Source organism: Penicillium psychrofluorescens, assembly GCF_964197705.1.
Source record: "Penicillium psychrofluorescens genome assembly, chromosome: 1".
Classification (NCBI taxonomy): domain Eukaryota; kingdom Fungi; phylum Ascomycota; class Eurotiomycetes; order Eurotiales; family Aspergillaceae; genus Penicillium; species Penicillium psychrofluorescens.
Window position 1 is genome coordinate 2,680,276 of NC_133439.1, and position 13,608 is coordinate 2,693,883.

The following is a 13,608-nucleotide window of genomic DNA, read 5'->3' on the forward strand; positions in this document are numbered from 1 at the left end:
GTGCATTTTTCATGTCAAGTGCCGTTGAAATTGTAATGGATCGCTGTTCTAGCCACTGGATGGTGCCGATAAGCATATGAGCAAGAACTAAAATCATATGGATTTGTTGGAGCTCGGCTAGACCTGCTAGTTACCTATCTACTGACGTCCATCTGCTAAAAGTTCACCTCGTCCATATTATAATTGAGAGCGTGTGCCTGATTCCTTCGCCTGGGGAAGTTGCGTTATAGGCAACCCTCTAGCGCCTTGTTGGCATCACGATCTTCAAACTATCGTAGATTTGGCCCGATATACAGTAGACTTCGATGTAAATGGGCCGTGCGCAGGTAAACCCATTCGTGATAGTACGAATGAACCAATCATAGAACATCTACAAACGTACACAGTCATACATGTATTTTAAACGTAGACTCTTAGCTAGCGCTAGTTATTAGGGATATCATCTGGCAAAAAAGTTCATCGGGATTTAGATACAGTATTTCATGGGGAGCAAATTTATCACGTAAATTTCGGGCTGCATATCATCTATGGCCCCTGTAAATTGCGGGCTACAAATCATCTATGGCCCCTGTAAATTGCGGGCTGCAGATCATCTATGACCCCTGTAAAATACCTGAAATTTTTGGAGCACCAGTCCGTGTTGGTCACGTGGTCTCGGGGACGACCGTGCTTAGCCATGATTCTTAAGTGTTGAAGTGCGGAATAGGCGTATTCACTAGTAAAACTACCAGGTAGTCAGATGTGACAATGATGAGAACGATGGTATTCTGTCTATCTATCATGCTGTATTTATAGGGGCAGAGAAGCGGAAAAACTCTGCATTCCAGGCGTCCCAGGGAGGCCAAGTTTCTATAATGGGAGACCAGGTGATCAGGATGCGGCAGATGGACCAACTAGTAAAATACTAGTGGACATTTTACAGTCGTGCTCGAAATCGCCTTGACCAATTTACACTGAGAAACTCTTTCCTGGCCCCACTGAACGAGATTCATGCCCGGGAAAGTCACAATAAGTATAAAATCGCGAGAGAAGGCCTTCCAATCGTTGGTGTCAAGGAAAATCTTTCGAGCCGACAGAGCTCAATTCCAAACCCGAGAGGAGAACATCATCCACCAGGCCGATGAATAATCACTTGAGAGGAGGCATCTCACAGAGAATGTCCAATTCATACAGATCCAGCTCTTCTCGAAAGGTCTACTAGGGGACTTGTATTTCGCGTCGTTTTCCGTTGCTGCTTCCTAGTCTTGTCATTTTTGGTTTCCGTCAGCTCGATGCTCCTTTGAAGGCTCATAGCAACATTATAAGAAGATGACGGATTCAAACAGGATTTATTGAAGGACTGATCGATTTGCAGGATTCAGAGAAATACATGACCCTCTCCCAACTTCCCAAGCATAGTAAGCAAACAATATGAGAGAGAAACCATACACGTCCCAAAAACGCATGTTAGCCAAGGACGCAAGGCTTAGATTCTGCTGAAATCATTCGCGAACGTGCCTCCTAATTACCCTTTGCTTTCTAAAAAGATAATAAATAAATAAACCATTGTGACACGTTTATCATAGTGAAGCCACTCCGTCACGGGTCTTCTTCCACCTCCAGCCTCCCCTACTCGCAGTGTTTTAATCCTGCCAAACCAGCCATGGCAAAGTAAAATTATCATTTTAAGTCAACAATTCCTTAGAACACCCTCGATGCCTGAGCAGTGACTGCTGAGACAATCCCAAAAATTTTCCCAAGTGTCAACTCTCTGCTCGCACAGGGGACATGCTGATGGGGGGGAATTTCTTCTTTGGGTTATATCCATCCCTTCTGTGGTGGGTGCTAGGTCGTGGGTGGATCGCAGATGGAACATGAGGTTTTCTTTTCGGGGTGAGGACCAGGAACAATTCGTTTCTGAACACTTGAATGAATCCCGAGGAAAGTGTTTCATATTGATATGGTATTTGAAACGGGAAAGTGTTGTATATATGTGTTCATGGTCTTCTTGTCCTGGGTTACAGAAGGGACAATGGTAATATTGAGGTGGGTTGTGTTGCTGGTGCGAGGCGGAGGACATGAAAGAGGACTCTGGGTGATCTATACTCAGTCCTAATTGATTAGAAATCCACTGAATGGCCACGGGGCAAAGGGGCTGTGCCATCTTACCATATTGCGTATCGGAAGCGTCTCGTCTTGGCTGGGGGCCACCGCTTCTTTAAAGAGCTCCAAGTTTTGTATTCGGGTATTACTGTGTAACTCAAAACAAGGGGCTGGGGCGAAATCTTGCAATTTCCCACGGGTGCACAGTTCAAAAGGACAGTTCAAAAGGACCCATCTATCGTTGGGAGACTAACACGAACTAGGCATCTCTGTGGGGAGTGCTTCCCTGCACTCCACATGTGGGTTGTAATAGATTCGGGCAATGGATACTCGCAGTAGGGCTTCAAGTGCGACTAATATTTCCAAGACTGATTGCTGGACTTTTTAATCTGGGTCCCAACGAGGCTATTTATGCGCAGTTTCCTTACCCCGCTCTTCCATGGGTCTGAGGTAAATGAGGTAATACAATCAAGGCCCATGCTTGTGAGGTAACGTACCTCACAAGCGAGCCTGCCTCCCTAGGACACAAAGACGGCGAGGACCAGATCAAGCGAAAGTTTACCGAGAACAAAAGGGCAGTGATACTATATTGACATTGAAGATGATACGAATTAACCAGATCCATGCACGTGGACCGCTACATACGAGCGCAATAATCCTTGAGATTCATCCGTCTATTGGGTCAACACCACTGCTGGGCTAAGACCATTTCTCGACCACCCGAACTCGTGATTCATGAAATGCCTTATAGACCGAATCATTAAGTACGTCTCATAGTGAAACCCTACGGATCTAAGCACCATTGTCAATGAAAAGGACCAACGAGTTTAAGGGTCTCTAGAGAGCGGTCGACGGCGTCAGTTAGGTAAAATTCACGTCAGGGGTAGAAATTGGCGTACCCAGGCCATATGAAGGATTAAATGGCTCATCAGAGTGAAGGAAGGGAGGAGGAATCTGCCCTCTTTTTAGGCGGGCGAAAGCCAAATGACTTATTTAGATAGCAACTAACTAATTAACTAGGCAGAAATATAAGTAGGAGACCAAATGTCCTGAAGTAGCACGCGGTGTTGACACATAAAGACTTTACAACACGTCGCACCCTTCCCTCCGTCCTTGTACGCTGGCTTTTGAAAGAAGCTTTCTTGCATTATGGCTGCTGTCATAATAGTTTGGCTGGTATCGATCTTTATATTTCCCCTTGCCTCTGCTTTTAGTTTTGGGGAGAAAATATGCATTGGTTATCGAACAGTAGCTCGAGTAAGGACTGAATCAATCTCTGGTCTTGATTTCTTCGCTGAATTCTTTCAATCTAGGCACAAGTCGAAGCATATGAAGCTGCTGGAAATACCCTTGTGTGGGACCCTGCATACTCAAATGAAATTGCGTCCGCTTACGGTAAAGGTGTGTACCTGACGCCGGGTCTCGGACAGTGGGAAGGCTCGGGAGAAAGGGAGTGAGTGAAATCGACTATAAGTCAAAGATTAGGATGAGATGGGAAGAGCAAAGGCAGGGGCTAATACCAACTCAGGTACTGCCTCGTCGCCGCAAATAAATATGCGTTCGCAAATGCAGCAAAAGTCAGAATGCCCGCGTTTGCGACCTACGATGATGACTGCGAATACAAGCCCTTTGAATATAACACAGCATTGATGACTAGATACATCAATACGATGGGTGGAAATGCACAAAGCGATATTCGAATTTTACATGACACGGACCGAGATCCCGAATTTGAGATTATCCTTCCGATTTCGTCATTGAATCAGAATGGCGGAGGTCTTCACATCGAGACTATTTGCCGAAAGACAATGGCTGAATTACCACGGCCAGTGGTGGATATAGAAGCTTGGCCATGGAATAATGCTGTTGGTAGCTGGGAATCTTGGTCTATAGATGGCTTGCTTCCTGGTGAAGACTCTTGAAACTAGAGCCGAAAGCGTAGCAACAATGGTCTGTATTTTATGACACTTGTGTAAATGAGCAGAAATGGAATTTCGTGCCCTGGCCCGCGCGCCACAGCGAGGAAAATCTCATGGCGTAGCAGAATTTCTTCTTATTTCTGCCTATAATTCCTTAGTATTTTGAAGCGGCGGGGCCAGAAAATGGCGCCTAGCCCGTAGTGTTAGGCCAAGAGCATTGACAATGGTGCTTAAATCCGTAGGGTTTCACTATGAGGCGTACTTAATGATTCGGTCTACAAGGCATTTCATGAGTCACGAGTTCGGGTGGTCGAGAAATGGTCTTAGCCTAGCAGTGGTGTTGACCCAATAGACGGATGAATCTCAAAGATTATTGCGCTAGTATGTAGCGGTCTACGTGCATGGATCTGGTTAATTCGTCCAGCCCATCGAGTATAAGATAGAATCGCTTGAGGTCGCGCCGGGCTCGACTGATCAGATCAATACTCTTCGCTAAGGATAGCGGGCCGCCTGTTACTCCTAGAGCTACAACGTGCTCTATGAGATACGGACGTTCTAATAGTATCTGCTTTACGATGTTAGATAGCACTAGAGACTAGCTGAGTTTTCCCCCTCGCGACCGTTGTGTAAGACCGAAGGTAAAGTAGGCGACGCAGACGTCAATTTCTGACTAATGCTAGGCTTTGAGAAAGAATCGAGTCACCTAGCATATTAATGATTTGCCTAACCCCGGACGGCCTATGAGCACTAACGTGCTTGCTATAGGGTTCGCGCTGCGCTATTGCTTGAAGCTTTTGTGCTATAGAAACTATTTAGCGCTAGCCCTTATTTCTATGACCTTGCCTCTATCTAGCTCGTCCTATAGGTTTCCTAAAGATAGAGAGTTCACAATGAGCTCTTGCTCCTTAGAAAGAGAGACTATAGTTTGCCTTTAGGCGCGAATAGTAGCTTTAGCTAGCTATCCTTAAACTTAGTGGAGCTTATTCCGAATTGCCTTAGAAAGCCGAATGTAGTCATTTGCTATGGCTAAGAGTAAATGTGACTTAAGCTTCTCAAGGGAAATAATCATTTCTTAAAGACTAGTCTGATCAAACGGCTACTAGAGTCGACGAAGGATAGTTGCGATGTTAAAACTAAGGGGTATTACACCTAGCTTTCTAGCTATATGCTCTAGAAGCTCCCGGAACGTAGATAATAGGCTATTAGATGCCGATAAGCTCTAGATGGTATATGACTAGTCTTCATCTTCGACCTTATTTGTGAGTTCGACTAGGGTGGAGAGGAGGCCTCGTGCCTAAATAAACGCAGTAAGTAATTTGCGTTTTTGAACTAGCGCATCGATGACGGTCCTAACGTAGTTAATGATCTAGGCTACTAGCTAAACAAGAGTGATACGAGAGGTAGCATCACTAATGCCGTCTATGTAGAGGGAAGAAGGTCCGGGATTAAACGTAGTACATAAATAGCATCTAAGCTTATTGAACTACTATGAGGCGGAGGAAATAAGAAATGGTTATGGTTAGCAAAGCGATAGATCCGTTAGTAGGTCAAAGTCACGAATAGAAGGGAGGGGGAGACACCAATCTTGCTATATTGCCAGATGCTCTCGTTTGTTTAGTCCTTCTGCAAAGAAAATTCCATAAGATTCTATTATGACGTTACAGAATCTTACGATGACTTATTTTCTATTGACATCTAATACAATATAACTAAGCAGGGATTCTTAAGAATGTAACCGAAAAGGGAATAGGGCGTTTCAGGTTGGGGCTCAGGAAAGAACCCGTGAGTGTAGGAAGGGGAATCTGGTTTCAACTTCGACTGTATCTTCTTTTCTCATGATGACTCGATTCTGACAGTGACCGGAACTAGTTAGACAAATGGGTGGCGGCCAGCTTATCACTTAATGTATGCGTCTCCGAGAAACCGGAGGTTCCGGTCTCATTGCCCTTATTCTCCACCTCGTTGTCCACAGCCTTGTGGATAGTATGCGCTTCATCTGCTTCTTCTCTCTGTCTCTTTAATTGCTGGCTAAAAGCCACAGTATACTCATCCGGGTCCCACGCCAGAATCCTGGTATTCATCTCCTTCAGCTTCCGCGCCACCAGTTGTTCCATCTCATATTTTTCCTTTTCATCCAGGAGGTCGAGTCTTTCTTTCCATGCTCCCTCAGGGTTCTCAGGAGGTCCGAAAAAGGGTGGGTCGATCTTCTGCCAGTAGATTACATCAAAGGCAAAACTATGCAACGCTGCATAAATAACCCAGAAATCCCCACTCTCCCAGCTCTGACACATATGGCCGGAGAGCCGCTGGTCCTCTTTCAACCGACCCTGTTGGATCGCGCTGTCTTCATACTCTGTCATCACCTTAAGGAATGTCTTCAGGCGATAATCGAACGTTCTTGTCCAGTCCTCAAGGCCTTCTAGCCAGTACTCAGGCCTCTCAATAAGCAACCACCAAGGCGGCGCATAAGAAAATTCAGCGGGTGCTGCGTATGTGAACTCCCAGTCTACCACGCCGGCAATTTTCAAATTCTCATGAAGGAGCACATTAGCCGGGCGCAAATCATCACACCATATTTTGAAGGGCCCTTCCTCGAGCAAAGGATCGGTGAGTCGCTTGTCCCTGGCAAGCTTACAAAAAAGCCGCCTTGCCACAAATTTCCGCCGACAGTCGTCTGCGGACTCCACAGAATCGTTTCGTTGGTGTACGAGATGTTCCATGTTAAGGTCCGCGAGAGCTTCGACATATGACGAAGTTGTAGTGAATGTAGTACGTAGATCGGGAAGTTTCGATCGAGGCAAGCTTCCCAATCGGACAAGTTTATTCATGTTCATAGACAAAGGCCTACGTGTTACTTCCCAGGTGAAGTCATCGATCTGGCTAAGAGATCCTATTCGAGGCAAGGAGGGAGTGAAAAGCTGAAGCAGGATACCCGCTAGCTGCCCATATAGCATTTCAAGTCGATCTTCGTCGATAGCCGAGTCCAGAATTCCGCGCTCATCTGTTGGACATCCCGGAGTATTGAGGGCGTCGTACATTTTCGTTTCATGTTCGATATAATCCATTATAATAAATGGACTCAGTTCGAGGGGGCTCTCCTTCTTTGTTCCCGAGTGGTGAATAAAAGGAATGGGTATTGATGTCTTGTCCGTGAGAAACCGCATCATAGCAACCTCATTCACGACTTTCTCCTCAGGGAAAAAAACGGCACCGGGCTGCGACAAACGGATAATCGTGGCTTCATTTTCGTCCTTCAATCGCAACGAGATGTTATAAGAGCCTTTTTTGAGTATGGCAAACTCGGTCCCAATGCCTTCATTGTGATCGAGCACAAAATTTCCGATCGGTCTCAAGACGTCATTTTTGAGAAATTGAGCCAGCCAATTGTCAGATATTTCCTCGGCTTGTTCCCAGGCTACATCGTCAGGGCACATTCGAGTTTGCATATTTGTGTTATAAGCTGGATGAAATGGGGTGAAGAAATTAAGCCAAGCAGAGGAATGCCCAAGTTATTTTTTTGTGGCACTGGCGCCCTTGATGTATTTGGGAAGATAGAGGAGCGGGAAGAGAAGGATAAACAAGAATACAGGTAGGTCCCTTTCATGAGGGGGACGATCACATGACTCATCCATTCCCCAATGATATTTGAGTGTCCCTGGTGCGTGGCAGAAACTGCTTTTTTTTTCACTTTGCGATGCCTTTGGCGGATGGTACCAAGCCCAGCTTTTTGGAGGGCACAGAATCAGAACTAGCTCCTTATTGCTTTCGGTTGAATATCTGCTATTGTAACACTGTCCAGCTGTATGTTTTCCATTTTTCCCCATTCTTATTTCTGGTCTTGTTTTTATGGATTTTGTCATTTGTGTTTCCGCAGGCGTGGTATGCACATCTGTGCACCTCAAGAAGCTGTGTGAAAGTGGGCGCTTGAATCACGTGAGAAATGCTGATTATTGAGAATTAATCTAAAATAAAACCAAATAGTCCCGTCAGGCTCCAGGGCTATATCTACAGGGGCTTCGAAGACGTCTTGTATCATGCGACGCTACTCGCGTTCAAAGTGTTGGTTATTCTCTGACTAGCAGATTTACTCCTGATCTGGGTTTTCAATGAGTTTCTTGGTTTTAATTCAACATTGATAGGAAATAGTCGAGCCAAAGATTGTCTGACGAAGGGTCTCTTTGTTCCTGGGCATCAGCGCTCTAGGATGAAATAGGCCGTCGCGCCACAACCACCACACGAGGAAAGCATAAGGCCGCGCCATTCACACACTCCTGATAAGCAGACTGCACCAAATGAGTAAATCGAGTGGCGGCCTCCGTCTGGCCCTTGCTTGCCAACTTGGTCGCGAACTCCTCCATTGTCAAGAGGTGTTGATCATTAAACGCACGGACTAATTCGGGCGGGTCATCGTAAAAGTGAATCTTAGCGTCTTGAAACCCGGCCTCGATTAGCAGACGGGGCAATTCCAAGACCCAGTCATGGCGTCCACCTGCATGCGATGCGTCCTTGATTTCTTGCAACGCAGGAGCGCTCAAGGACGGATCCACTTTTTTAATACTCATATTCACCGTATCTAATTCATCCCACTGGAGATAGCCGCCTGGTTTGACCAGTTGCAAAAAATGACGTAACACGGGCATGGGATCCAGACCAGAAAGCACTAGCACGAGAAGTCGGACATGCAAGAGGTCATATTTGGCCTCTAAGCCCGCGGGCACGTCCGTGAAAATATCCCAAGAATGAAGATGGACATTGGCGGGTAGCCATTTCGGGTGGGGGGCTTGGGTCAGATCAATATCGAGCCCGTCGAGTTGGGAGTGGGGGAATTGGCGGGAAACATCGATCAACCACAAGGCAGTCCCGCAACCCACATCAACAATCATCTCGAGATCTGTGGGGACGGAAGGATGAATGTGGAAACCAAATACTTGGCGCCAAAGGAAGTGTTGTAAGTTCAGTCTAATGACCGAGCGGTGATTCTGTTGAAGAGCATATCCCAGCCCGTCTGCGAGACGGAAACTAGCCTGGGCGTGGGCGCTGTCGGAGGAATACTCCAATTCAGGCATGCCGTGCGATTCTTCTCAAGTGTTTTTGGAGGGGGGGGGGGAGATATCAAGTCAGAAGAGTTGTGGACGGATTATTTTCCATTTATTTATTGGGTCTCTATATACAGAAAATTCAATTTCTTATCTACCACTTGGCCCCCATTAAAAGAAATGGCTTGCAGTCGCTCTGGTTAGGGATGTAATACAGTAGCAGGTGTTTAGCTATGACAGGTAATAAACACAGGCGAGGGGAATATAATAGTCCGGTATTTTTACGATACAAGGTCGAGACCAGAAATATTTCTTTTATTCTAAAAGTAGTTTAGTGTATCTTGGCAATAGGGTTCGAGAAACAATGAAAGAGAGTAGGTGGTGACACCGATTTCCGGAAGTACACGCGAGGGCCACCTAGGTACTGCGGTTGTGGCACTTGACGACAACCTAGAGACCTTTGAATCTCAATAGGTCTAAGTGGGACTAATAGACTAGTAGTCGATTCATGTAGCAGAGCTCATTAGCATCTTCTACGCGATTAGTATAGCGTTTAAGCTGGCCCATTAACTCTTTAGAAGCTTAGGAAGTAGACTAAAAATAGCGACAATCCTATATAATAGTAGATTAGCCTTACAGGCAACTCAAAACGCAAGGAACAAATCTAGATAATAGATCGTTCACGCGAGCCTCTAAGCCGCTATAGAGGTCTAAGCTAAAGGCATCGCGCTTCGCCTTTAATAGGTACTAGGGTATTATAATAACCTAGGAAACGATACTACAGATTGACTAGCTAAGAACGCTATATGCCTAGGCAAAACTCACCCCTTCCGCCCTCTACTCTTTGTTAGGGAATAAGCCAAATTGTATTAATTAATAGAGTGTCCTATGTATAAGAAGGATTTGTTAAAGAGAAAAGGAATAAATAAGGGGGAAAACATAAAAAGGGGAAAATATAGTAGAACAGAAAGGTAGTTAACGTATAAGGCTTTACGAAGCTTTAGCTAAGTATAACTATTATAGGACTTCTGTTATAGGACCTTCGTATGAAGTCCTATTATGGTTATACAATGAACGTCAGTTACCCCTGGTCCCACCCACCGGTCACGAGTCTCGTCTCAAGCCACCGAAGGCCCCAGGTGGGCCTCACCCGCTTCACCATTTCGCGCCCCCTTCTGCGCAACCATCCAAGCCAAGATATAGAATGGATTGATACTAGGTATATGAGATATGATTATGCCTCAGTTATCCATTCTGGATTGCCTATAGACTCGGCTGGGTATCGAGAGTTTTCCCTCGAATAGGGAGCTCTATCACAGATATCATGCTACAAGGTCTCGAAATGGTGGACCGGCAAACAACGTAGAAGTCACTGAACGACTACGGCTGAATAAAACCAAATCTTAATGAGCTTTGGCCTCGGATATAAACTATTTATTCGAAGACGAATCTCTCTCTGAATCCTATCCTAGGGGTTTTCTCTCATGAAGATTTCAATCAAAACTGAGTTTTCAGGACTTTCTTAATTCATCGTCCTTAGTCTTATCTCATTGTGCCTTGTACTCACCATGGCTGATATTGAGGAGACTTACACCACTCGAACTTTCAATTCCTTGCCTGACCTGCACCATGCGCAGGACAGCTTCATTTCCAAAGGTGGCCCCGACCTGGTCAACAATGTCCTAAGACCCTTAATCGTCCAGCATAAATTGGAGTCGGCTCTTGGGATTGGTCTATTGCACCGTCACTTTGATCTTTCAGGCGAGGAGAAGTTGGTGGAGTTTAATAATATATCAACACCCTGGAAGCACCAGCAAGGCTACAACCATACCGGAGGCCAAATTTTACCTTGTGCCTGGATGATTGATGGCAACAGTCTCGTTCCATATGAGTTTTATTTCTCGCCCCTTAGGCGTGATACGAGAATCGATTTCGGTGTAATGACTTTGTTCCTGGAAGAGTTCATCCGGTGCATCAAAGATTCAGGACTGGACATGGTCTTCGTCTTTTTCCTCACCTCGGTTTTACTGGGACGCTGGAAATCACTGAAGGAAGAGTAAATATCAATCTAACCCTAGACTAGGTAACGTGTAACTCAACCTTCTCATAGTTTTACTTTTGAAATGACTAGTCTAATGAATATATTAGAGTAGGAAGCGTTATATAGGGGCGCGCTAGGTCGAAGCTAGTAGACCGACGGGAGAACTAGGGGATTCGGCTCTCTACTAAATCGAATACTACGACTAAATAGAATAATAAAGTAATTAAACTCCTAAATATAATTAAATAATGAGTATATTATACGTAGTAGGAAATCTAGACTATAGGAATTGTCCCCCTAATCATACTAATGCCTCGCCTATAAGGCCTATATCGTTATATAGGCACTAGGCGCTAGCCTAGCTATATCCCTCCCTAGCTAGTTATAAGTTAAATCTAGCCTAGAAGATCGTTATTCCCTCCTAGCTATATAATCGCCCTAATTAGTTAGCTAAACGTAGTCTATATACCTTATCCCCTAACTTCTTCTTATTAGTCGACTCTTACTATAGGGGCTCTATCTCTTTAATTTTTAAAGATAGTATCTCTAAATAAAGATAGGTCTAAGAATAGGTCCTTATCTATAGTCCCTATTAGTTTTAGATTAAAGCTACCTTATTTCGTTAATTTATAAGTAATTAAATAATAAAGAAAATATTAGTTAAAGATAGCCTTTAAGACTATAATCTTCTTTATTTTAATAGTAGGGATTCTCTCTAGTTAAATAATTTAATTCTCCCCTTACTATACTTCTCTCTCTCCTACCTATACTTCTCTTTAGTATTAATTTTATTAATTCTAAATCCCCTTATTATAGCTATAATACCTATTATATCCCCTATACTAGAGTTACCCTTATTATTTATTAGTTCCCTAGATAAAGCTCTTACTAAAGAGGTAAGTAAGTTAGTTACGCCTAAGAATAAACGCCCTAATAAGGATAAGTTCCCTTAGATAAAGTATATTAGGTAAGTTATTTATCCCTTACCCTATATTCTAATACTAATAATATTCCTTAGTTTTATATCTAGTACTACGCTAGTTAGTACTAAATAGGCCTAGTAGTAGCCTAAGGAGTCTAATAAAGAAGATAAGGATAATAATAATAATAATAATATAGAACGCCCTAAGGGTTTAGTTATAGCTAGCTATAGTAATATTATAAAGAATAATAATTATAATCTTATAGTAAACTATAGCGAAGAGGTTTAATTAAGCTCTAAAGTTTAGCTTACTAAAGAGGCTAAAGAGGCTATTTATAAGGGTCTTAATAGTAATTTAAATCTTATTATAAATAATATAAATACTAATTAGAATATTATATAAATAACCCCTTAGAGAAATACTAATTAAAAGAATTAGGATTTAGCTATAGCTTATAATATAACCTAGTATAGAGCTATATATATCTAGTATACTAGTAAGATAGCGCCTATTAGTAGAGCTTATAATACCTATTAAAAGAAGTCTAGTCTATTTAGTTTATATACTATACTTATCTATAGTAATAGTAAAGCTATTTAGGAGGGTTTATATAGAAACTATAGTTTTTACTATTAGGTAATAACCTATTTATTTTATACTAAAGGAAGTTTCCCTTAGTAGGCTTACTATCTAAATTTAATTATCTTATTAATAGAATCTACTAATAGAGAGACTTTAACTATCTTATTAGCTCTTATACCTACTATATTAAATATAAATACCCTAGCCTACTAATTAGCCTATTAGATATCTTAAGTAATAAATACTACTTCTTTAGCCCTAGCTATACCTATACTAACTAAGAAGTACTTAGTACTATAGTTAGGTACTTCTTATTAGTTAAAATATATAGCTCCCTCTTATTAATATAGTAGAACTACTACCTTAACTCCTACTATCCTAACCTATTTAAGTAGGATTATAATAGTATTAAGTACTATAGCCCTTCTTATTAACTATAGTATTCTCCTTACGCCGCCTAGTAATAAATCTATATATTAGTTACTAACGTAGGAGTATACTATAGAGTTCTTACTAACTTAGCTTTAGGTAATAGGTAGTTATATAAATATAGCCTTAGCCTAACTATAGTAGGATCTTAAGTAGTACTAAGCTTACTATACTAAACTATTAGGTAAGTTATTTAAAGAAGTTAGTAATTACTAGTTTATATCTAGTTTTAAATTATAGTTTAATACCTATTATTATAATATATAATATTAGTAATAATATTTTTATCTAAGGGGTCTTCTATATTAGTAGGTCTTTAATATAGTTTAATTTAATTATAGTTAGAATAAGTAACTTAGTTAGTTTTATATAGTTATAATCTATATTATTAGATAAATAGTATAAAGAAATTTAAATAATTTAAATAATTCTATTTCTTCTCCTTTATAAGTTCTCCCTTCCCCTATTTCCTTAATAGCTTTACTTCCTCTACTAAATTCTAGCTCTTCTCCTTACTCTCTTTATTATCCCTCTAGTTATCCCCCTACCTCTATCTCTACCTCTTATTACTAATATATCCTTAAAATCTTCTTATA

General features: G+C 42.3%; 3 protein-coding genes across 3 annotated transcripts; 1 reads left to right on the forward strand and 2 right to left on the reverse strand.

Moving 5' to 3' along the window:
• Positions 1 to 5,866: 5,866 nt before the first annotated feature.
• Positions 5,867 to 7,447, reverse strand: PFLUO_LOCUS996 (uncharacterized protein; the record flags this gene model as incomplete). The annotated part of the gene is made up of 1 exon (XM_073787510.1): positions 5,867 to 7,447. The coding sequence occupies one exon, from the start codon at positions 7,445 to 7,447 to the stop codon at positions 5,867 to 5,869; it is 1,581 nt and encodes a 526-aa protein (XP_073635091.1).
• A 753-nt stretch (positions 7,448 to 8,200) lies between these two features.
• On the reverse strand, positions 8,201 to 9,067 carry PFLUO_LOCUS997 (uncharacterized protein; the record flags this gene model as incomplete). The annotated part of the gene is made up of 1 exon (XM_073787511.1): positions 8,201 to 9,067. The coding sequence occupies one exon, from the start codon at positions 9,065 to 9,067 to the stop codon at positions 8,201 to 8,203; it is 867 nt and encodes a 288-aa protein (XP_073635092.1).
• Positions 9,068 to 10,605: 1,538 nt separating this feature from the next.
• Positions 10,606 to 11,093, forward strand: PFLUO_LOCUS998 (uncharacterized protein; the record flags this gene model as incomplete). Its single annotated transcript, XM_073787512.1, has 1 exon — positions 10,606 to 11,093. A coding segment is annotated over one exon (488 nt), but the record flags the coding sequence as incomplete, so codon positions are not given.
• Between the last annotated feature and the right edge of the window lie 2,515 nt (positions 11,094 to 13,608).